Source organism: Abramis brama (genome assembly GCF_963993115.1).
Source record: "Abramis brama genome assembly, chromosome: 1".
Classification (NCBI taxonomy): domain Eukaryota; kingdom Metazoa; phylum Chordata; class Actinopteri; order Cypriniformes; family Leuciscidae; genus Abramis; species Abramis brama.
This window is the reverse complement of record NC_139963.1, coordinates 66,967,530-66,991,272: the sequence shown is the minus strand read 5'-3', so window position 1 is coordinate 66,991,272 and position 23,743 is coordinate 66,967,530. Positions and strand designations below refer to the sequence as shown.

The 23,743-nt window shown below is 37.8% G+C and overlaps 2 protein-coding genes across 6 annotated transcripts in view; one reads left to right on the top strand and one right to left on the bottom strand.

Annotated features, from left to right (window-relative positions):
• LOC311078910 (uncharacterized protein) overlaps positions 1–23,743 on the top strand; it is a 427,873-nt gene that overhangs the window by 307,989 nt on the left and 96,141 nt on the right. The window lies entirely within an intron of this gene.
• Positions 2,725–20,082, bottom strand: LOC311078994 (uncharacterized protein). Of its 3 annotated transcripts, none has more exons than XR_014605312.1 (11): positions 20,008–20,063; positions 18,930–18,992; positions 18,144–18,211; positions 8,681–11,080; positions 8,536–8,598; positions 6,111–6,207; positions 5,937–6,034; positions 4,784–4,846; positions 4,586–4,648; positions 2,980–3,042; positions 2,725–2,844 (listed from the first exon to the last, which is right to left on the bottom strand). XR_014605312.1 is itself a non-coding variant. In XM_084108100.1 (11 exons), the coding sequence occupies exons 5-11, from the start codon at positions 8,593–8,595 to the stop codon at positions 2,747–2,749; spliced, it is 666 nt and encodes a 221-aa protein (XP_083964226.1). In that variant the 5' UTR covers positions 8,596–8,598; positions 8,681–11,080; positions 18,144–18,211; positions 18,930–18,992; positions 20,008–20,082; the 3' UTR covers positions 2,725–2,746. The 3 variants fall into 3 exon arrangements, 2 of the variants coding, with proteins under 2 accessions (XP_083964226.1, XP_083964227.1); XM_084108100.1 differs by having other exon boundaries at positions 8,412–8,598; positions 20,008–20,082; XM_084108101.1 differs by having other exon boundaries at positions 8,412–11,080; positions 20,008–20,082.

Below are 23,743 nucleotides of genomic sequence, written 5' to 3'. Positions count from 1 at the left end.
TACACTGGCAGAGAAAAGGCAGAACTCGCATCATGTTTATTTTTCTTTATTTGGCGAAAAGCACAACACTTTGTTTTTATTGTGAGTGTACACAAAAATAATACACACTTAACAGGATAGATTGATGTACAACACAAGCATATAAGATAAAAATTAATATTTTTATTTTATTATTTTTCTGCACTCATACGGAAAAAAACGAGCCTATCGCGCCGGCGCGATATCCGACCTCAGGGGGTTAAAGGAGAACTCCGGTCAATTTTAACATTGAGCTACTTTTTTTTGTAAATTTGTAGCCAGCGCACATACCTGTATTTACTTCCTTTTTTCGGTCGAAGCCCACAGTAGTCGATTGTCGAGAGTCGACAACAGGAAGTAAATACAGGTATGTGCGCTGGCTGAATTAACATCACTTTTATTCATATCTTTCACATCTACTGCAGTCAGATTCACCCGTGATCACTCTAAAGGAATCACTCACATGGCTGTGCACTTGTAATGACACATCAAGGATGTTAGGCGGCGTTCACATATCGCGCCTAAAAACGCATAGAAAACGCAAGGCGCGCCACATTCTCCTTTTTCCAAAGCGCTCGGGTGGTTGCGCTCAGGAGGCGTCTGTCGTTGCTAAGCTTGGTTCTTGTCACGTGACCTGCGGTGCGCTTGCGGCATTCTGAAAAGTTGAGATGTTTTTATCTCGATGCGGCGCGGACGCGCATGGAAAAAACGAGCGTGTGGAGCATTATGAGCGTGCATACCGCGCGCCTACATTTGAAATAACGAACTTGCGCACGCAAAAGACGCGATATGTGAATAGGCCCTTAGAGGCTAAAAGCAGGTTTAAAACGTGCCCCATTTAAGTCAACAGGGTGGAAATTTTAAAAAGAGTATAACACGGTGTAGGCAACACCGATTTTTGTCGTTCTCTGTACTGACAGCACTCCAAATTTACAAAAAAAAAAAATGAGCTCAATGTTAAAATTGACCGGAGTTCTCCTTTAACACAAAACACAAAGATATAAGCTGTGTCTGAAATCACTCCCTATCCACTATTTAGGGTGTCGGCCATTTTGTAGTGGTGTCCGAATTCTGAGTGAACGACATCATTCCCTACATTTGTTCACTACTTTTACCCACAATCTTCTCTGAACAAGAGCGTACATCCGATGTACACTTGCTGAAGCACAATTTCCCACAATCCAATGCGTAGAGGACTGAGCTCGCATGAAAGTCCGGGAGCGAGTGAGTTTAAACCAGAGATTACTTTACAACTTATCTTATTTCTGCTTTAACATTGATTTAATCCTTATTTTTAACATTTTTATTATTATTAATCATTACTTGAATAAAACGTATTAAAATATTGAGACAATATATAAATGACTTACTAATAGAAATATTAATAGGGTAAATTTTTTTACCTTAAATTTTTTTTATTAAAATATTATTTAGGCATTAAAACGATGTGTTTTAACTCGTTAAACTGTAAGGAATAGATGATAATTTGGTGGATGATCTGAAAAATATTCATTGATCATCTGTCATTCGAATGTAATCATAACGATCGTCTGAAGCGCTCAATGACCCTGTCATCTGTGAGCGTGAGTTTAACAATTTCAATCGATGAAACTACAAAGCTGGCACAGAGGTATATACAAAATAGTCAATATGATTGTTGTTAAATTTATTTTATAAAGCAAGTAACATGTAAGATAAAAGGAGTTTTATCACGTGTGACAAAGCCTTTACTGCGACAGCTCCAGCTCTCCGACGCGCAGTGTAAACGTCAGCGTCCGAATTCACTCACTTACTTTCGTTCACTCATTGCAGATATAGTGCACTCAAACGCCATACACTATTATATAGGGATTAGTAAATGAGTGAACGGTTTCAGACACAGCTATAAACATTCTAAGATAAAAAAACATTATAATCCAGTCATTTTAAGCCAAAATGGGGGTCAACCTAGGACGAATTGCAACAGAAGCAAACTAAACTAATTTTGTATCCTCAATATATCCTGAGTAAAGAAAAAAAAAAAAAAAAAAAGCCCTGAAGAATCCCATTTGGGATTATACATAAAGGAAGTAGTACTTTAAACCATTATTATTGCAGAGATGGGGTTTGGGGCTGGGTCCCGGGGACTGTTACTGAGGGTTCACTTTTTTATTTTACCTTCCTTTGTCTTCTGTATTTTCCTTACCCCTTCTCTCCTGTTCCCTCAGACTCATCTCCCAGAAACAGTCCCACAGACCCATCCCCAAACCCCATCTCTGCAATAAGTAATAAAGGCTGGTTTAAAGTACTTCCATCTATGTATTAATGCTCATGGGTAGCCTAAACAGGTTCCATTCAGACCTTAACATCAAGTCTTTTACTGTTATATGCCAACAAGACATTTTCACTTGGCTATACCCAATGTTTAGATCTGTTGTGGTATTTATGCAAATTAGCACATACATAATTAGATTATGCACCGTTTGCCCATGTTAACAACATTTAAAAAAAACTTATAATTTTTTTGTTTGTCTTGATGCAAGTAATCAACTCAGTAATTCTCATGGTGATATACAGGTTAAAAATGTTACCCTAATCATGAGAAAAATAATGAATAGGCTATATTTGGGTCTTTCTAAACTTTCTTCTGGGCTTTTTTTCCCTTACTCAGGACATATTCAGGATACAAAAATCTGTTGAATTTGCTTCTGTTGCAATTTGTCCTACCTTTTTTCATAAAACGACTGGACTAGTACATCTCCTGTGTTTTCTTCAAATACTCACAATTCATAGTCTCTGCGTCCTCTCTGGCCAGTGGTAGAGAGTAATTCCCTGCTCTGCTGGTACCTGTACAGGAAAACAAGAGGGAGGATTTGGAGAGGTCAGTGTTCAGGAGCTTTGAGGCAAGTTCAAGTCTAACTATTATCAAATTGAAGCACATCTACTCTGTAACTCACATGCCCAGTGTTTTCAAATACTCACAATTCATAGTCTCTGCGTCCTCTCTGGCCAGTGGTAGAGAGTAATTCCCTGCTCTGCTGGTACCTGTACAGGAAAACAAGAGGGAGAAATTGGAAAGGTCAGTGTTCAGGAGCTTTGAGGCTAACTATTCGTTCGGTTCACATGACGTCACTGTAGCTTTGCGCCGCCATCTTTACGACCAATGGTCTCAGTAATGCCTGCAATATGTTGTGCAGTTGGCTGCAACAACAGTCGAAAGAGGAGCCCCGAATTGTTATTTTATTCTATACCAAAAGAAAAGGATAGAAGAGAGAATCATTTATTTAAAAGACTTGAAGTCTCATGTTGGTTTGTGGTTAATTATATTTCCATTATACTCTCAATGCCCAACATTATACAGACAGATATCGACAGATAATGTTTTTTCTTCATTTTATTTGTTGGATCTGTTTAAATGTTAAAGCACTTTATCATGGTAAGTTAGTAAGATTTGGGGTTGTTTTGAATATAACTCTGTCTGTCTGTTAGTTAATACCTACCTAAATCTAATAAATATTTTTCTGAAGTTCATAAAGATATTGTCTTCGTCACATGCGCTTTAGATGTTATTTTGTGTAAGTAACGTTAGCTCTGCAGACGATGCATAATCTCAGCCTTGAAATGCATATTAAAGGACTAAGGTTAGTTCTTCCAAAAATTATAATTCTGCCGTCATTTACTCACCTTCATATGCAAATCCTTAAGTTTACTTTCCGTGGAAGACAAAGGGACATTTTTGAATATGTAGCCTAATGGAGACTCTTCTTGTCGATGTAATGAAAGTGAATGATTAACGTTAGCCAACTGGGGGCTGTCACGCAAAAAAAATAAAAAAATAAAAGACAAAACAAAACATCACAAAAGTATCATAAAAGTGATCTAATACGACTCGTCCGTTATATTAATATCGTTATTTATTCATATGTTAGCTTTATGTGACGAACAAACTGCAATTTAAGTCGTTATATTATAATCACTGATGATCTTTACCTCTTGATAGCTTTTAATCGCAGCCAAATCGTGAGTGAATGATTCAATAAGATTTGACTCGAAATATTATTTCATTTAGATATGTGTGTGTATTAAACCTTCTCTATAACTGAACCTCTGTTCTTTCGGACAGATATGGCAGTCTTTTATGATCTTCGGCTGATGTCTCTGGCTGTGCTGATGCTGGTGTCTCAGCTGGACTCTGCCAGTGCTGCTGTTCGGATTAGATAGATTCATTCATGCCAGCCGAACAGCTGCAGATTCATAGATTCATTCATGACATCGCCTCGACTCTCATGAACGCGCGCCATGAAGCTCTATGACTTAAGTATTTCTATATATATCATGAGAGGCCATAATAATGGACAAAAGAAAACTGGGGGTAACAAATAAGGATCGGAGCCTAAAATTGAAATTTTCTCCAGGTATCTCTGTCTCTCTCTCTCATTCAAACGGGCAGTTTGGGTGGCCATAACGGGCGAGTCGGTCGTAAATGTGGCGGCGTTCTATTTGTAGTGACATAGGTGGCATCTATGAATTATCAAATTGAAGCACATCTACTCTGTAACTCGCATGCCCAGTGTTTTCAAATACTCACAATTCATAGTCTCTGCGTCCTCTCTGGCCAGTGGTAGAGAGTAATTCCCTGCTCTGCTGGTACCTGTACAGGAAAACAAGAGGGAGGATTTGGAGAGGTCAGTGTTCAGGAGCTTTGAGGCAAGTTTAAGTCTAACTATTATCAAATTGAAGCACATCTACTCTGTAACTTACATGCCCAGTGTTTTCAAATACTCACAATTCATAGTCTCTGCGTCCTCTCTGGCCAGTGGTTGAGAGTTATTCCCTGCTCTGCTGGTACCTGTACAGGAAAACAAGAGGGAAAATGATTCTACAATAATTTAATGTGTGTGGCGATCGAAAGTGAATGATAATAATGTACGGTCAGCAAGGTTTTCACTGTTGTGGCTTGCTTAACCTCTCGAGAAATCAAACCAAATGAGTGCAGCACACATAGAAACTCAGTAAACAACATACTGCGATAATTTATAAAATCCCTATAGTGTCTCATTATTCAAAAAGTAATTGTTCAAATGTAAGAATTTAAAATGAACGATGGAGCAGACATTTAATACGATTAGGGGAAAAATGCCTTTTAAATGAGTCATATAATGGTACATGCACTTTTACAAGTTGATTGTACTGAAATGTGTGTTGGCAGTGTCTGTACACAACCATCATAAAATGATAAAAATCCATCCAGTGTTTTTTTTTTTAATCTTCATATGTTTTCCCCTCTCTCAAATCAAGCCGTTCGACCATGTGACGTCACAAAAATCGACGCCCCTCCCACGATTGTTGATTGACAACAGCAAAATCCAAGTGAATGACCGATTTACTAGTCCGAAGGACAAGCACATGACAAGGCTTAATGTCGAGCCCTGCTTTATTTAAACCAATTGTATGCCTCATTGTTTTTACATAATATGTATTAAGTAGGGATGCACCGAAATTAAAATTCTGGGCCGAAACCGAAACTTCTGGATGCACTTGGCAAAAATAATCAATCATTTTCCTGAATTAAAAAAAATAAGTCAATAAACAAAAATAGCCACAATTATTTTGAAAGTACCACAAAAATTGGACAGAAAATAGGTCCATAATAAAATAAATATATATATTCAAATTAATATATTATTCTTTATTCAGTTCTATGCAACAGAATCAGATTTCATAGATTGTCCTAGAAAGATATTATCAGAGCATGCAAGCAGAGCATAATAAACAGATTACAAAAAAATAATCGTTTGTGACAGCCCTACTAAATTCAAAGACAAAAGTGTATTTCCAGAACTGATGATAGCATTCCTCAAATGAATTCACAAAAAACAAATGTGTTAATAAATTTTTTTTATAGAACTATAACTGTGGCACAAATTGGCCAATCTTACATTTCCTGATGGGGTTGATTTGCACTTCTGGCGCTGCTGGAAGTGGAAAGTTTGCTTCATCCTCAGTTTCACTATCATCGAAATAACGTGCCCTTTTACTGAAGAAAAAATCAATTATTCAATTGATTGTCCTCATTCAGCAGCCATACTCTGCTCTGTATGTGCTATATTTACATGTGTCTTTTTCTTCTCACGGGGGGCGAGTCCACGTCTGTAAGGTCTGTGTTTATTTCTGCCTCTGGTAGTTTTTGGCGAGCTTCTTCATATGTTTCTGTATAGATAAACAACAAGGTTTCTGTGAAGCAAACTAAAAAAAACATTAAAGAGAAATTATGAATAAATAATAGGAGAAAATGAAAAAAAAAAAAAAAAAATTATATATATATATATATATATATATATATATATATATGGGCCAGATTTACTAAATAGGCACAATCTCTTTTTTGGGGGGAGGTAAACAATGGTGCAAATACCAGGAAATTAACTAGCACAAACCTTAGTTAATCACCTTGCATGATTCATTTAAATTAATCTGAATGATTCTGCATGAGTTTGAAAGGGAAACTCTTAAAAACGCATATGCAACAAGGTCAGCCGCAAAAACAACTGTTCACACCTTTAGTGTCTTTAATAAATCCCGACACCAAAAGACGGTTTATGCTGGTGCAACCTGTTAGTAATAGAGCCCGACCGATATATCGGCAGGCCGATATTATCGGCCGATATTAGGCATTTTCCTAACTATCGGTATCGGCATTTATAACGGCCGATAAATTAATATTTAAAAAAATGCAGCGTGCAGTGATTTATGTAAGGATGGCGCTGCCAATAAAACACCTAAAAGCTGTTACAAAGAACTGGCAAAAGTGGCAAAAAAATAACAGCCGCATCCGGTGTAGACACAGTGTTAAAGCTCATTCTGCTACGTTACAACATAAAGCAATATTCCAATAATTTTTGTAATTATAACACTTTATATAGGGCCATTTTGCATTAAAAGTAGCCAGATGGAGACGCGACACGTTCAGAATTAATACACTTTTAGTAAACTACAGAACAGCGCGAGCGGGAAGCGGCACACCTCACGCGGGCAGAGAACGCGTCCGAGAACGGACACTGTTAGTGATATAAAATGCACACACAGGTCTGTTAAATTAAGCTATACTTTTAAGGTAGTCTAATATTTCTCTGACTAACAAAATTACTGACACAGTAAAGGGTAGATTCAAATAAAGAAAAACGAAATTTAAATAAAGAAATTAAACGAAATTTAAATAAAGAAATTAAACGAAATTTAAATAAAGAAATTAAACGAAATTTAAATAAAGAAAAACGAAATTTAAATAAAGAAATTAAACGAAATTTAAATAAAGAAATTAAACGAAATTTAAATCAAGAAATTAAACGAAATTTAAATAAAGAAATTAAACGAAATTTAAATAAAGAAAAACGAAATTAAGTTAAATTAAAAAACGAGATTAATTTAGATTGATAATAACGGGTAAAAAGTCTAATACATTTTGTTTCTATTATTCTATTTTCCACAATGTCAAAGCAACACAGCTTAATCCAAAACACAAGCTCAGGCATGCACTTCGGTCCATACAAACTCCGCTGTTCTGCGCTCTTGCCAGAGAAGACTTGCGCGTCGGTTCTGAGAGACGCGTGTCTCACGCAGGCAGTGTGCAAACTCCAACCTGTTAACATGGGAGCCGAAATAAAAACGGCCATGCCACGCAGTCAGTGTGTCGCCGGCCTTATTCAAGCGCGAATGAGAACCGTTTCGCGGGGGATCCCAGATGTGAAAAAAAAAACAACAACAACAAATATTCGAATGTCAAATTTTCAAATCGAATACCAACCCACCGAACGAATATTCGGGTCCAGCCCTGTAGCCTAGTTTCACGTTTAGTACATTTTGCTTACTACTTATTTAAAATAGTATAAAACTACTGTATATATGTAATTCTAAACGTTTTCATTATGATATTATTAATTTTACTTTACTAAAAAGATCTGAGTTCTTCCTCCACTAAATTAAGATTAAAAATAGAAGAGTATTTAGAGTATAATATAATATAAAATGCAATGCAAACTAGTTTGGTTACAGCTCAAATTCTCATTCTATCATTCACCCTGCCTCCATTGCATATCTTTGTCACACAAGTGTTTGATCACCACATTTGAGTGATCATTGCAAAACGTTTATATATTTATTCTGTTTATACTGTGTATTCTATATACAGTACCCATCAAAAGTTTGTACACACCAATTGGAAAGTGTGTCCAAACTTACTGTACTATAATACACATAAATAATATTGCTACTGTATTATAATATACACACAAATAATATCGGCCAATATATCGGTATCTGGCTTTTTTTTATCGGTATCGGCATCGGCGCCCAAAAATCCATATCGGTCGGGCTCTAGTTAGTAAATCTGACCCATGGAAGCTAAGGATATGTACCTCTAGTAAAAATAATCCGGATTTTGAAGGGAGTCCAGGATGATCCTGGCTTTACCATTGATTTTATGGCTTTAACTCTATCTTCATATTTGTATGGAGGCCACATACAAACATTGTCCCTTACCCAATTATGGGGGACAACCTCGACTTCATTTGTGGTTACAAAGATTACGATATGATACATTGGCTGAAAAAAAACAAGAGTTGTAATTCATTTTAGACTTCATTTAGATTCATTTAAAAAACAAATTCATATAAATGCCACTTACAAAAGCATGTCCCACAATATAATCCAGAAATGGTGTTGCTGCTTCTCAAGAACTATGTACATTAATTGGTGATATTATTAAGATGTGTGAGTCAGAGGGAAGACTGCAAATTTGTCTCCCAGAGGCAACCTCACACACTTCTGCCAGGGCTTTGTGAGCTCAGTAAAGTGCATCACTGTTGACAAATTGGACACGATGAATACTCCCATGTTTCTGGAGTCAAGAGGGTAAGTGTATAAGGCCTCTTTCTCTCTATACTCTTGAAACATAACATACTCTTTACCCCCATACGCAATGATGTTTTTTACTGAAATCACTTTGCCATGAATAGAAATGCAATCATCTTTGCTCGATATTCGCAGCATGACACCATCAACAGTAAGCTGTCTGAACTGATGTACTGCTTCTGTCAGTCTTTGTGGTACAGGTCCATTTTTATGGGGGCACATCAGTGATATTTCATCAGTGGAATAACAGTTCCTTTCCTCATGTTCTGACAGCCTGCGGATTATCTGTGCAAGTGGGTTGTGAGGTTTCCTTACCAATCTCTTAAGCTCACCAAGATAATTTTCATAGGGGAAGCCAGATTTACCATCTAAATGGTAAATGGACTGCATTTATATAGCGCTTTCACAGACCTATGGCCACCAAAGCGCTTTACATTGCCTCACATTCACCCATTCACTCACTCATTCATACACCGACGGCGGTGTCAGCCATGCAAGGCGCCATCCAGCTCGTCGGGAGCAGCTGGGGTTAGGTGTCTTGCTCATGGACACCTCGACACTTGGTCAGGTGGAACCGAGGATTGAACCACCAACCTTTCGGTTTGTAGACAACCTACATGAACCACTGAGCCACTGCCGCCCTAAAGGACCATGCACTTTAACATCACTAGCAAGATGTACCAAGCCATGAATGTTGTATACCACCATCTCTTTGCCATACAACAAGCCATAATGCTCAACAAATGATACCAAAAAGGAGTGAGCCAAATCATTCATTTCGATACAATATTTTGAATTTGCCAAGATGTAGATGGCAACAGACAACAGCATAAAGTTATCATAAACCTGGCGAGGCAACACACTCTTTAAAACAACAGGGCCTGTGTACAGCAACAGTTGACGGAATTCAGTTGCCTTCCAACGGAGTCTCTCACTGAGAGCCCTAGGCTTTCTGGCAAACTCTGCTGGAATGAAATCCTTCAATGCTACCAGTCTCTCAGAGATACCCAAGACTTGAATGCTCGAAAGTCTTGTACGCAGGGGGCCCACTGCACCACACCACAGATCCGTTAGACGTCTCACTACACCCAAACACACAAGGTGCATGTAATCATGAGGAAAACCGGTTACCATGTCAATGTCAGTTTCTAGAAGAGGACAGTGTGTTAGATGGTGTTCCTCATCTAATCCTAGTCGAAAAGCTTCATCTGTTCTACAGGAGGCATCGTTCTCAGGAAATGTCATGCGGTGTTTCACATAGGAACCTTTCTGCTGACATTTGTCACAGCCATAGTATCCTGTGTGAGATTTTATACCTTTGATAAAGGCTCGTGCTGGAGCGTCACACATGATAGATGTTACCTTGACAAAGAAAGTCTTGCCACCAAAAACAAAACCTCTTCTTAAACTCTGCAACTCACAAACTAAGTGACTGAGATAGTCAGAAAGATTTTTTGGCTTAGTGGTCCCACAAAACAACCCTACGACAACAGGTTTCTTAGATAGACCTTTGAACATGCCAAGAATAGGCCAAAGTTGAACTGAAGAACTTTTGAAAAGTGGGATGCCGTCAAAATTTAGCTGCATGTTAAATAGGTGCCCATCTGTAAAATAAGAACATACACTTCTCAACGTGTTTCTGAAAGCATTGACAATACCAAAATAGTGGAAAGATCCCCCAGCAATCATCTCCACATTGTACTCCGTTTTCATTTTTAATAGTGACCTTCCATCTTTTGGCAGGAATGGTAAATGCACTCTAAGAATTGCCAATAAAGCAGAAAGTGCAATGAGAGATACACCAAAACGAAGTGCCCAGTCAGTAATGCTGCTTCTGAGATCACTTTCATCGTTTGTTTCGCCAGTACTGCTACAATCATGGCTGCGGTTTGTATTCTCACTAACAGAGATGCAAGTAGGGTTCAAATCTGAAGGTCTGCAGTCAGAGGGAATGCCACCAGGAGGAATGCTAACAGGAGAGTTGTTAAGATTATCAGTATGGTCATACACCTCATGATCCACTGATTTAAGAAAAGTGTCAACTCTTTTGAGGGCCCTTTTCCTAAGATTGCTGCGTTCATTGTAATTCATCACTAGTGAACACAATACAGAGTCACAAATAAAATATGCATGGAATATCCCTAATGAGTTCAAGCTCAGGATGTTCACTACCCTATAATGAGAGAGAAACAGCAGATTAGGAGAGCAAGTTAATAAATTAAAGGAATGGTTCACAGTAAAATTCTGTCATCCTTTACAATCAACAAATAAACATATTAAATGACAGTGATTAAACAATACAAGTCAAGAGTATTATTCTGTATTACAGGCATTTACAGACAGGTCAAAAGAGACAAGAGTTTGGTAGAACAGAATATCAGAATCAGAATATCTGATCATGTGTCATCATACTAACGCTACAGTGGATTGAATCTAGTTGGTTTTGTTTTCTTTTTTTTCTCCTTTTTCCTGCATTGATTCTTTACACATCTATCAAATCATGTGCATCATACTAGTTTTATTTTTAGCCGGCTTTCCGTGTAGTGTAGCTATCACGACTTTGCGAGATGAGTGTAATAAGATATGAGTTATAAGATATGTGCGATGGAAGATCTCGTGGTGATTCAGCTATTCTTCGTCTCTGCAAACAAGGCGAGTAAATTTGTATTCATAAATTTGATAATTGTAATACTAAACTAAATCTTGTTCAATCTTATTCCTAAATAATGAATTTGCAGTTTTTTTCCAAGCTGCATTCATAACCAAAGAGTAAAATTGCGTTCTAGGGTCTTTAATGTCTGTATTTTTTTTAAATATAATATTTTGGTATTCTAGTGTTAATTTTGAATCTTAAAGTGTGTTTTATTCATTTGAAAAAAAAAAATCCCGCCTATATTAGGTGAGTCAATTTTAATTCATTACGGTTTAATAATTATGATACTAAAAGTAATCTTTTGGTTTAGATTTTTAATCATGAATAATGGATTTGTTGCAGTTTTTGCACAATAGTAGCCGTTCAATGGCGTCAAGTGATTATAGTATTTTAAATGTATTAAAGCTGGGGTAGGTAGGAATGGTCTAAAAAACTTATTTTTCAAATTTGTTTAAACTTTATGTATATATCAATACATAATTAAAATGTAAGTATTCTGAAAAAGAAAGTATAAAAATCGAGTGTATGTAGACCTCTAACGACTGTTTTAAAGACAGCTCATTATTTCCATTCAGTCCACCCTCTCCCTTCTGGGCTCCTTCCAAAGCCACGCCCCCAAAACACATGAACGCGCGACTCCGACCGCTGAGCTGGAAGACGCATTATTTACCTGAGACGAGCGGAGAGGAAGGAGCGCAGTGCATGTAGCATCATGTCAGAATCACATGTAATAAAAAAATCTAACTTCATCATTATGAATATAAACAAATAAGATGTATTTTAGTAGCCTACTCACTATCAAGCTAGCATATCGATATTGGTAAAGTTTAAAATATATATAATTTGATTCGCTAATGAGCTAGTTATAACTATAAGGCAAAGCTAAAAATACACGTTTTTCCATTTCCATTAGTTGCACTGTGATGAAGATGAATTTCGTGTAAGATTCATAACATATAACGTTAGGCCTACTAGCTGTTAAACATGTATTTTGTTATGTAAAGTTCCCCCCACAGCGGAGCCTGCCGTGAACGCGCAGGCTAGTAAACATGCAGGGTCACCGATGACGACGGATAAACAGTTATGGCACATTCACTGGTAGGGACGAAATGCTTTACACTGACTGGCCTGCCCATACTTTGACTACAAACTTGGTCCTCAAATCATTACGTATTATGCAATACATGTAATGTAACTTTATAACGTTGCACTCATTCTATGAGTTATAAATAGCTAGTAAGATAATATAACGGTAACTAACATTGCAGTAGGCTATGTAAATAATTATTCTAGCGATAGCCTATGTAATGCTAAATAAGGTTTGCTAGTACATTATTTCAGCAACATGACAAGCCAGTGAATTAGCAGGTTTCAATTGTTGCTTTGCACAGTGTGTGACATTTTATCTGTATGTTATGCGGCTAGAGTTTTGACACTGAGTCAATGGGCTCCGATGGGCTTGTTTATCGTCATCAGTCTTTTTCCGTTTACCTGTCTTTGTTGTATGAGCAGGTGCCACTCGAGAAATTGGCAGTTTTGGTTGTTTGACCGCCATTAGCACAGCTGCTCGGCACACCGGCAATCTTGATTTTGAATGACGGTACACGCTGTGCGAGAGAGGGGCGATCAGCGCGTACGCGAACTTGATTGACACTGCTAAGACACTCCTCCTGGCTCTGATTGGTTGTTTCTGACTGGGAGCGGTGTATTTCTGCAAATGGAAATAGGACCACTGGGAGGAGCCAGAGGAGCTTGATTTTATCACAGATTATCTGTCTCATATTCTACTGTCAGGACATAATGAGAGTTTTAACAAATATGTAAAAAATTAATTTTTACAAAAGTTACCTACCCCAGCTTTAAACTTTTTCTGCTCTAGGACTAATATTAAATGTAAAGTTTGCTTCATTAAAGGGATATTTCAGCTCTGGAAAGATGAATGTGTATTTAAAATGGGTCATTTATGTAGTAGAAATGTGAAATTATTTTTGAATTTGGAGCTTTCTAGGCTGAGAAAAGCCAGAAAATGTATTTTTAGCTTTTGTGGATGAAAAACTACAACTCCCAGAATGCACTTGCTTCACTGCCCTAGGAAGCCACGCCTACCAGTGATGCACGGGTTGATCCGAAATGAGCGGATGCCTGCGGTCACCCATGGTTACGAGTCATCCAAAAATATTTTTAATGATATTCGGGTCGCGGTCGGTCAGGCCGTTTGAATTAAAGATGCCAATTAAACCTTTGTAATTTATATAGTACTAGACAATTTTCTATGAAATACATAGGCCTACACTTTATTGGCTGAATAACTGGCGCGAAGATGACGCACGAGCTCAGTCTGCAGGTAGAGATGGAGGCGGCAAGAGAAAAGGTGAAGGGAGTGGAAGCTCCGCAAATAGACAAATAGAAAGAGCAAAGTGTGGGAGACATTTGCCGAAATAATGAAAATAAGTAATAGGCTAATGCATCCACGTGGCGAAATAGCCTAAGCCTACTAATACAAGTGGGAAATCCTATAGGCTACTTTTTGAATGAGAGCGTTATTGACTTTTGAATAAATGCTGACGCAGGACAAAATGCCCGATTTCCCAACACGTTGAACTGAGCAATGCCATTGTACCATTTTAATAGGCTACTTTTAAACGCATATAGCTCAGTAATGTCAGTTTTATGTATTTTCTGAGAGGGGGCGGAATTTTTGTTGGGAAAGTCAGGGGAGAGACGCACACTTCGATTAGACTGTATAAACACATGCAGTGTCTTAATTGTTAAGAAAATGAAACGAAATAAGTGAATAAATGAAGCCTTAATTACATAACACTAGTTCCTACGTCTATGGCCCAATGACGCTACGATTTTTTTTTTGCGGTCCGAGTTGCGGTCGAGTTACTTGAAAACGTTGGTCGGGTGCGGGTTGTTTATACATTGACCCGCGCATCATTGACACCTACCGGTGAGAGAGCGCAGTTAAACACAAGGCTAGCTACTAGTGAGTCTCCGTGACGAGTCTGACAGGGATTTCGAGATCGCCCAAAATTTCCTGGATTCGGCTTTTGCGTTCTACAGTCTCCATTGATTATGTTTACTGTGGCGAGCAGGACGAGTGAGAGCGACGCGAGGCCGGGGGCTTGTTTACTGATGAGCAACACCTGTGAGACGCACTGGTCTCGTATCTCACAGAGGAGCGGGAATTTCCTTATCAATCGATCCACATCAACCGATCACTCGTTTAGCGTTCATGTAAACACTACATTCAGATTCACCAATCGGAATGAATTCAGTTAGATTGAAACAAAAGGTGTGCATGTAAACAATGAATGGCGACCGCAGAAAGCAAAAGCTGAATCCCGGACATTTTGGACGATCTCGACGGCCGGACATGTCCGGGAAAAAGAGTATGGTAACCCCTACTACTCAGCTTTCTCCTACTACTCAGCTTTCTCCACAGAACAAGAGCCTGCTAGCTTAGCTTCCAAATAAAAGATAGCTGACACTATCTGTGTTCATGCTGTGAGTGAGATCGCATCCTCATATGGGCGGGTTGAAAACATGCGGAACAGCGCCTTCTATTGGCTGTAGTCTTTATCCTTTGGACAAAAAAATCCTCTTTTTTTCCAGACCAAAGGATTTTTTCCAGACCAAAAAAACAAAACAAAAAAAAACATAAATCTCTTGTCTCAGGGGGATATGAGGGGGGAAAGCAGATTAATCGTTTTTTAAAATGTGGTCGATTCAAAATCGATTCTCAAACACCACTAGGGTTGGGAACCGAAAACCGGTTCTTATCCAGAACCGGTAGTGTTTTTTGAAAAATACCGGAACCGTGCGAAATTCCTAAGTTTCGGTTCCAAAAACGGTTCTGGGCCGATGTGTGGGCGAAGTGCTGGGAGCTTATCCTTCAGCGACGTCTCACACTCACCTCATGAATATTAAAATAGTGATGAAAGTACTCGCGCTACTCATATACGTTTTGAGAGAGAGAGAGAGAGAGAGAGAGAGAGAGAGAGAGAGAGAGAGAGAGAGAGAGAGAGAGAGAGAGAGAGAGAGAGAGAGAGAGAGAGAGAGAGAGAGAGAGAGAGAGAGAGAGAGAGAGAGAGAGAGAGAGAGAGAGAGAGAGAGAGAGAGAGAGACGATCTCGATTCAAACACTCACGCGATCTTATTCCTAAATGACAAAAACTTCACACTGGAACATTCAAATCTTTTTGCGCTGTCGCTGAGAGAGCAGTTGTCAATATGAAACAGCTTTACTTTCACAATCTTTTCAACAACACAGTATCAGTATTTCGGTGTTACAAATATTCAAATGATCACAGAAGTACTGAAATAAAAGTTTATAGTTCGAGAATAAACACTGATATCTACGGTAGCAACCAAAACTGAGTAAATCACCTTTTGAAAGTCGCTTCAAATAGCGAAAATACGCTTCAGAATTTAAATGTATATAATGAGCGAGTACATCATGAATGCCTTTTTTTCAAACCGTGTTTTTGTCTTATCCTGAATCACTACAGCAAGCCTGTAATAAGCGTTTATACTCGGACTACTTTACACCGGCACCGCTGCGGAGTAGCACAGTGCCTGAGTGACTCACCCGCGTCATAGAAATAAACATAGAGAAGTAGCTCCGGCTACAATGTTCTTCCGCAAAACGTTCTGTTTATTTAACTGCTAGAGCGCTGATTCATCCAGTAATGAAGTGAAGTCTTTATGAATCAGTCATTCAAATCGAAATATTATGTTTCACCTGTCTAGATCTTACATGTGTGTTCAATCATATTCTACCCCTTCTGAGAGGGTATTCTCCACTGCTGGAGATACAATAAGGCTTAAGCTATAGGAGAGGTCCCAAATTATCCTAGAGAATGCAGAAATATTTATTTTCCTTCAGAAAAATTAATTATTTTTGCAAAAATTGCTAAATAATATGTTGAATTTGTTGACATTACCAGTCTGTTAAACTCATTTGACAAGTATAAGAAATAAACACAAAAAGGATTTTTGCCTTACTACTATTTTTTTATTAGTTGTTTTAATAATTTGTATTGAATGGGAACCGGAACCGAAACCGGAATCGTTTGGCGGAACCGGAATCGGAACCGGAACCGGAAAATGTCTTACGATTCCCAACCCTAAACACCACGAATCGATTTTTTTTCCATATTTATTCATCTATTACCTAAAAGCCAGTATTAGTTTTCCTCCACTGTTCATAGGCTTGCAAACTCCATTTTATAGCTAATGATGTGAGATTTTATGTATGTTTTATCTTAATTATAAAATAACCTCAACTAGTGCTGCACGATTAATCATATCGCAATCCCGATGTCAAGCCTACGCAATTATATGATGCAAAATGCTGCGATTTTTTTTAAATGAAATTAACAAATTTGGGCTGTTAACGCAATTAATGCAGCATCTGTTAATTTTTGTCATCCTTTGGCTATTGTTACATAATCCCGCTCTTATTCATGCAAAGGTTTTTAAACCATTCATGCGCGACAAGACAAAAAAGAGCTTGCTCCCTGTGAATGTCGTGACTGACACACAGAAAGACTCGCGTTGATATCGTGCGTGCGTACAAAACAGCCCAGAATAGAGTTATCTTTCGCGCTTGAACGAACAATAACACACAATTATGCCAAAATGTCTTTGTCGAGTATCTTCATAACATAAGAGCAGTCTTATGATGAACGTGAAGAGTTGTGACTCGTGAGAGAATGAGGCGCGTGTGAGATCCGCGTCTCTGTCACCAGCGGCTGGTCTTAAAGGGACAATACACAGTAGCCACTAATTATATCTTTCGTTAAAATTAATCAAAGAACAAAGGGAACAGAGAAAAAACACTCACTGCTCTTGACTAAAGAACTTTTGTAACTTTAATAAGGATTAGTCTATATATAATTTATAATTAATACAGCGCAGACAACTTGATAACTTTGATAACTTTATTCAATTTCTGCATATGTCCTACCTGTTAGACAGGAAGGGCACAGGTAAATATGATTCTGTTTTAATGTACCCAAGACAAGTGTACATAAAATAAAAAGAGTTTAATAACAGGTTTGTAGCTCTTCTTTTTATTAATTAACCACTTGTAAACTAATGTTCACTTTTTTTATTTTTTATTATAAATATAGGATTTGTGTTAAATATATATTAATTGAGTCGAATCGAAATCGAATTTAGAATCGAAAATCGAATCGAGAATCGAATCGTAACATCTGAATCAATACCCAGCCCTATTTTCTATTGATACAAAGCTTAATGCTAAATCCTGAAGTATCCCTTTAATGTTAGATATACGGTAAGCAAATTTAGCATTGTACTATCTTTATTGATGAGTTATTTTCATTAAAAATAATAACCACGAATTAAGTATTCATTTTAGAAGTAAGTGGAAATCCAAAGACCTTTTGTGTTAAAACGCAGGTATAGCATCAGTCTAATTCACCTTGTTAAAAGTTCTGTTTAATATAATAAATTCATTTATGCTTCCATGACAAGCACATATACACTAAAGAGAAAATAACTACAGACAACTGTAAACACCTTTAAGTGATGCTTAAAAAAAGACAACTTACCTTGGTTGAAATAAGGGATGATTAGAGAAAAGGGGGAAAAAAAAAAACAGTGGAGGATGATGCAAAATCTAAAAAAGGAAACAATAAAAAGAATATATTACAGGTAACCACTACAGTAGTCCAAAATGTTGAATGAGGTGTATGCTGCAAATTAATCTAATATGAATATATAAAATAAGTCTAAAGTGAAACTAAGAATGTGCTTAAAAACATCTTACAGCAAAGGATGACTGTGGGGAGCAGGCCGAAGCTGAGGGCTTTGAGAGAATAGCTGGAGGCCAGTGTGATTACTGATGAGTGACACCTGTACGTTGCTCATTATCAATCACTCACCAACCACCGTTCTCTCACTCTCAGCCTCACCCTGCTCACCACAGTCACAATGATCTGTTTGCAGACAAGACAAATGGGTAAAATAAGACTGAGTAACTACTGTAATATCAAATATTACCTAGGTCTGTATTTATAGACGTCCAGTAGTCAAAGAAATGAACTGATTAATCAAATTGTGGTAAAAAAAAAATCATGGATTTTAAATTATTGACTAGCAAAATATTATGGTAACACGAGAAACTGCATTAATTATGCCCATGTTTCTCATCTTTTCAGATAATTTTTAATTAGTCACAATTTTGAACTGGTAAAGGCAGATAAAACATTAACATGGACAGCTAAGATAAAGTGCAAATAAGGGAAACATCTCAAGCTGTTAAGACATGGCTGATGATGTAGCTTTAAAGAATATAAGCCCAAATACTAACTGAAGTGTCTCAAAAATATACTTACATGGATAAAGATGCTTAATGGTTGAAAGAGCTCTTAAAAGAGCTTTTGGGGGTCACTTAGCTGCTGTTGACACAAAAGCAAAATGGAGAAAAATGAGAAACATGACTGAACAGAATTAATTTTTCATTCTTTTCCATTATATGCGATATGTATATTTTCATTGTCTCTAATTTGAATAGTAATGTGTTTTTAGGAAACATGTAATGGAAAAAAAGTAGCTATAACGAGTAATAAATTGACAACATTTTTATAATATCTCATATTTCATATAAATATTGATTTAGCATTTTTTCTTTCCTATTCACTTGTCTCCTAAAATGCCTGACAAGCAAGTCCCGGTGTCCTCTACAGTGGACATGAATAAAACAGATGCATGTCTCATAACAGAACGTCATATTCTTATTTAAAACCCCAAAGTTGTCTTAAGATGTGAATTTATTACAAAAAAAAATTTAATTGATCAAATAATTCTATATGAGCTGAATTTAATCATCCAGTCAATGTCAGTCAGGATAGGGGGGTTGTCATGATGAAAACTCCAAACATTTGGTATCTCTGAAAAGCCCTGAATTTTTAACGTTACAGGACAAAATGGTTTAAAAAAAATGTCATCTAAGCTACAAGGGAAAACTTCTCAGGCAGATATAATGATAACATGGGCACATATATTTATGTTTTTGGCCATACACGCGCCGAGAACCGCTGTGAGGTTAAAAGAGAATATCGTATTTTCCCGTGTCGTTCGGCCATTTCTGTGGGTGCTTGAGCAGTGTTCACGCGCTGTCTGAGAAGAGGCCGCGCTTCAGGAGTAACTTATGTTTAACGAATTCAGTTCCCTTTTGCATCTGTGAGGATATTCATAGTTTTTTTAAATACTTTATTGTAATTATCATTAATAAGTAGGGCCAAACGTTAACATGACAGACAAGCGCACGCACAAGTGACGTAACAGATTTAACAGCAACAGGTTGTTTGCCTCTGTTAATAGATTGTATAATTTGCTTAGTTCATGTTTTTAAACGTCATTGATAATTGTAGTTATAATTTGTGAAGTATATCGAATAATTAAAGTACTTACCTCCAGAAAACTCAAGTTATTCCTCTCAGCAGGGAGTAGACAGTCAGGATGTGTGCACGCGCTGGCTCTAACTGGCCAGACTTCCGTTTTCGCTACCTATTGTTTTCGCGGGCTTTGCAGGCGAGTCTGGCAGCAAAGTTTATATATTTTAATATTTATACATATATAAAATGTATATCATGACCAAGCATACCTTATTAAATTATCCTGGCATTCAATTATAAATAATAATAAAACTGCTGTGATTGGTTAATAGAGCTTCACGGCTCTAGCGCCGCGGTGGTTGATGGGTAAAATCTTTGCTAAAATCAGATTAATTACATAAAAATGACCTTTTTTTAGATTGATTATAATCTACAAAGCCTAGGACCACAACAGAAACAGGAAATTGAAAGTGATATAAAAACTCCTTATATGAAAACAACAACCCTTGAGAATTGATTAACTGACTAACTAACAAGATATTTTTATCAAACCAATTATGAAAAAATATAGAAAGTTACATATTACAGTTTGATATGGAACTTTTCACCTCAAATATTTTATTTGGAATAACTGTAATATTATATATATATATATATATATACACACACACACACACACACACACACGTATAAAATATTACAGTTATTCCAAATAAAATATTTATGAGGTGAAAAGTTGTGCTTGAATATCAAAGACTCAAAGAATATCATGCCAAGAGGGATTGCCTGTGAAAATCAGATAATATTGCTGGTAATTTTTAAATTTTGTAGTTACATAACAGAAGAAAGTCATGGGAATTATGGGAAGAACATGTTGTGTTGTTGGATGTAATGTTCACACGATCGATTTTTACATTCAACCTATTTGTATTTAACTTTGTATTTGTTTGTCAATAAGCCCATCTCACAATTTTTTTTTTTTATTCTGTGCTTTCAGACTCTTTTACACAGTAAATTGTTATTTGTTAAGCTCCTTCAAAAAATCATACAAAGTGATTGCCTTTAACTTAGTAAAATGAAAGAATATAATGCTGTTACAAATGCTTATTTAGTGGTGTAAGTTGAGCTAAATAATGTAATATTTCCTGCAACTTGGAATTTCAGTTGTATTTAATTATACATCTTGTTAAAACAATGCAAACTGATTGCCTTAAAATATGTTTTACTCCACTTACGCACTTCACACATACATTATAAATCGATAAAAAAAGGTTCCATTCATCACATTTACAAATTAGTGACAGTGCAAACTATTTTAAAATTGTTCAACAACAGGGGTTGGGCAATCTTTTTGTCATAAAGTGCCATTTTAAAGTTTTCCGATATGGAAAATCAGCACTGGTGGCATCAGCACTGATAAGAAGTGTTCCTACTTTTAATGAAGACAACTGTGTGTTAAAGCCAGATTAGTGCATTGCTGCCTTTAACTGGTATTCAAACGTCATTAAGGGCTTTCGCACTGGAGGAACCTTTTCATAATTCATAAAGCTATTGGCGGAAGTTCCCGGTTTAGGTCCAACCGTATCAAGCCGCTGACTTTGTGCTCCCCAAAAAAATGCTGGCGGACCCCCAGGTCATTGTAAGGGTATGACCAAGAGCATATAATAACATGGATAAATCAACTCATCAACTTATGAGTAAGTCTCCTCGGCTTCCATTGTCAATTGCGCTCGTTCCTCGTTCCATGCAGTCTATTGCTCCAATCTCCACTGCTCTAGGGAACATGAGGCAGATTATGTTAATAGGAAGTCCTATCACAGCCATAATGTTCAGGTAGAGATGATGTAAAAATGGGAGATGATTATTTTCTGTGAGATGAATCTTTAAATTAATAGTAACTTTAACAGATATAACAATGATCTACTAAACATTTCATCTGCAGACGACTTGTGGTCATGAACATATGATCAAGTTTGGATGCCAAATGGCCTGGCTCCAGTGCTTGTCTTACAAATTTTCTGTGAGTCTTTGTTGTGTCAGCGCTTTGAGTACAAAACACTGTTCATTTAAACTGAGATAGAAAAACCTATGTCACCGGGGCGGACCTCGGACGGATGGATGACCCGCCGCCCCGGAATTCAGAAAACACACCACTACCGCGAGGAGTCGACACTACAGGCCCGCAACAGATGGACGACACAGACACCAGATAAGTTCCAAAGAATAATAATCTTTATTTATCACAAGATATGAAAAGGGCACAAATCTTAATGGAATTCGATGTCTTCTAGGCCTTCGTCGTCATGGGAAACTCTCGTCGGTGCACAGTAGTGGGACAATGACTCAAGAGCTTACTTCGTCAGCAATGCTGTATTCTTCAGGAATCAACGGTAAGTAGGAAGGTAAGGATTCTTCTCTTCTCATTACTTCGTCAGCGATGCTGCATACTTCCAGACTCAGACATTGAGTAGAAAGGTAAGGGTTCCTCTCAGTACAGGACACCTTCATCAGTGCACAGTAGTTTAAAAGCTTACTTCGTCAGCGATGCTGCATACTTCCAGACTCAGACATTGAGCAGAAAGGTAATGGTGCGTTCACACCGGACGCGAATAGCGCGTCAGGCGCGAGTGATTTCAATGTTAAGTCAATGCAAAGACGCGTTACGCGCGTAAAAAATTCCTGCGGCGCGAATGAGGCGTTTAGCGCGGCGCGGTAGACGCGAATTCGCCTCATTCGCGCGTCAAGTTCGCGCGAATGACGCGAATTGAGCGTCTGGCGCGTTAAGCGCGAATGATTTTATTAGTGCTATTTGTGCATTCACGCGTTTGACGCGAATTCGCGTCTGCCGCCCGAGTTGAAAAATCTGAACTTCTGCGTCAATTCGCGCCGCGTTAACCAATCAGGAGCCTGCTTGCATGCTGCTGTCACGTGGTGAAGTGACAATTTATAATGTTATTTTATGTTTGGCCTCAATAAATTATTTTGTAATATGACTAAAATGCACAATAAAGCAAATCAAAACATAAAACTCTCAATATATGAGAGATACTCATTTTGTATTGAATGCTATTTATTCCATATCTATTCTAGATTATATGAAACATTATTAATCTAATGTAAAGACAACAAACACAATTTAGTGTATAAAAACAAATAAAAATCACAGGACAGGTTTCACTTTTGAAGGCTGGCTCCATTTATTATCAAAACAAAAATAAATCACAGATAAGGTGCGGGCGAGGGTGAACCTCGCGCCGGGCTGTACAGCGCGGGCTCGTCAGGCAGCGACCACTCGAGGCCGAGGCTTATACGGCCTACGCTGTCCTCGTCAGCGTCCTCACCGTTAGGTCCACCAAACCTACCTCCTGGAGCAAATTGTGAAACTCCTGAAACCCTCCGGAGGGTTTGGTGGACCCGAGTACAGCGACGATGTCCCCTACGCAGCTGTTTCTGCTCTCCAGAGCATATACGAGCGGTGATTCTCTCGATTAATGCTAATGCTCGATAAACAAAAAAAAGATGGCCGCCAACAGGTTTCGAAACTTTCGCCTCTGACGCGCGTAAATTTCGCTTCAAACTTTTGATTTTACGCGCGTCAATTTCGCTCTTGACGCGCGAATGCACACAAAGTAGTCAAGCGCATAAATAGACGCGGCAGGCGCGAATTTGACGCGCTATTCGCGTCCGGTGTGAACGCACAGTAAGGGTTTTTCCACAGCAATATGTTCCTTCAAAACTCAGGCAAAGAAGAGGTTAATGGTACTTCACCAGTGTATCTATACACTCACAGGGCTCTGGCAGAGAAGGGGTTA

Bases quoted from the DNA above. Each gene is read 5' to 3' on its own strand.
- LOC311078994 (XM_084108101.1), bottom strand. From the start codon at position 8,595: ATGTATCATATCGTAATCTTTGTAACCACAAATGAAGTCGAGGTTGTC. The intron at 6,208-8,411 runs GTACATATCCTT...TTATCTATACAG, and splicing joins CCGGATTATTTTTACTAGAG to AAACATATGAAGAAGCTCGC. The intron at 4,847-5,936 runs GTAAGATTGGCC...TTTCCTGTACAG, and splicing joins AATCAACCCCATCAGGAAAT to GTACCAGCAGAGCAGGGAAT.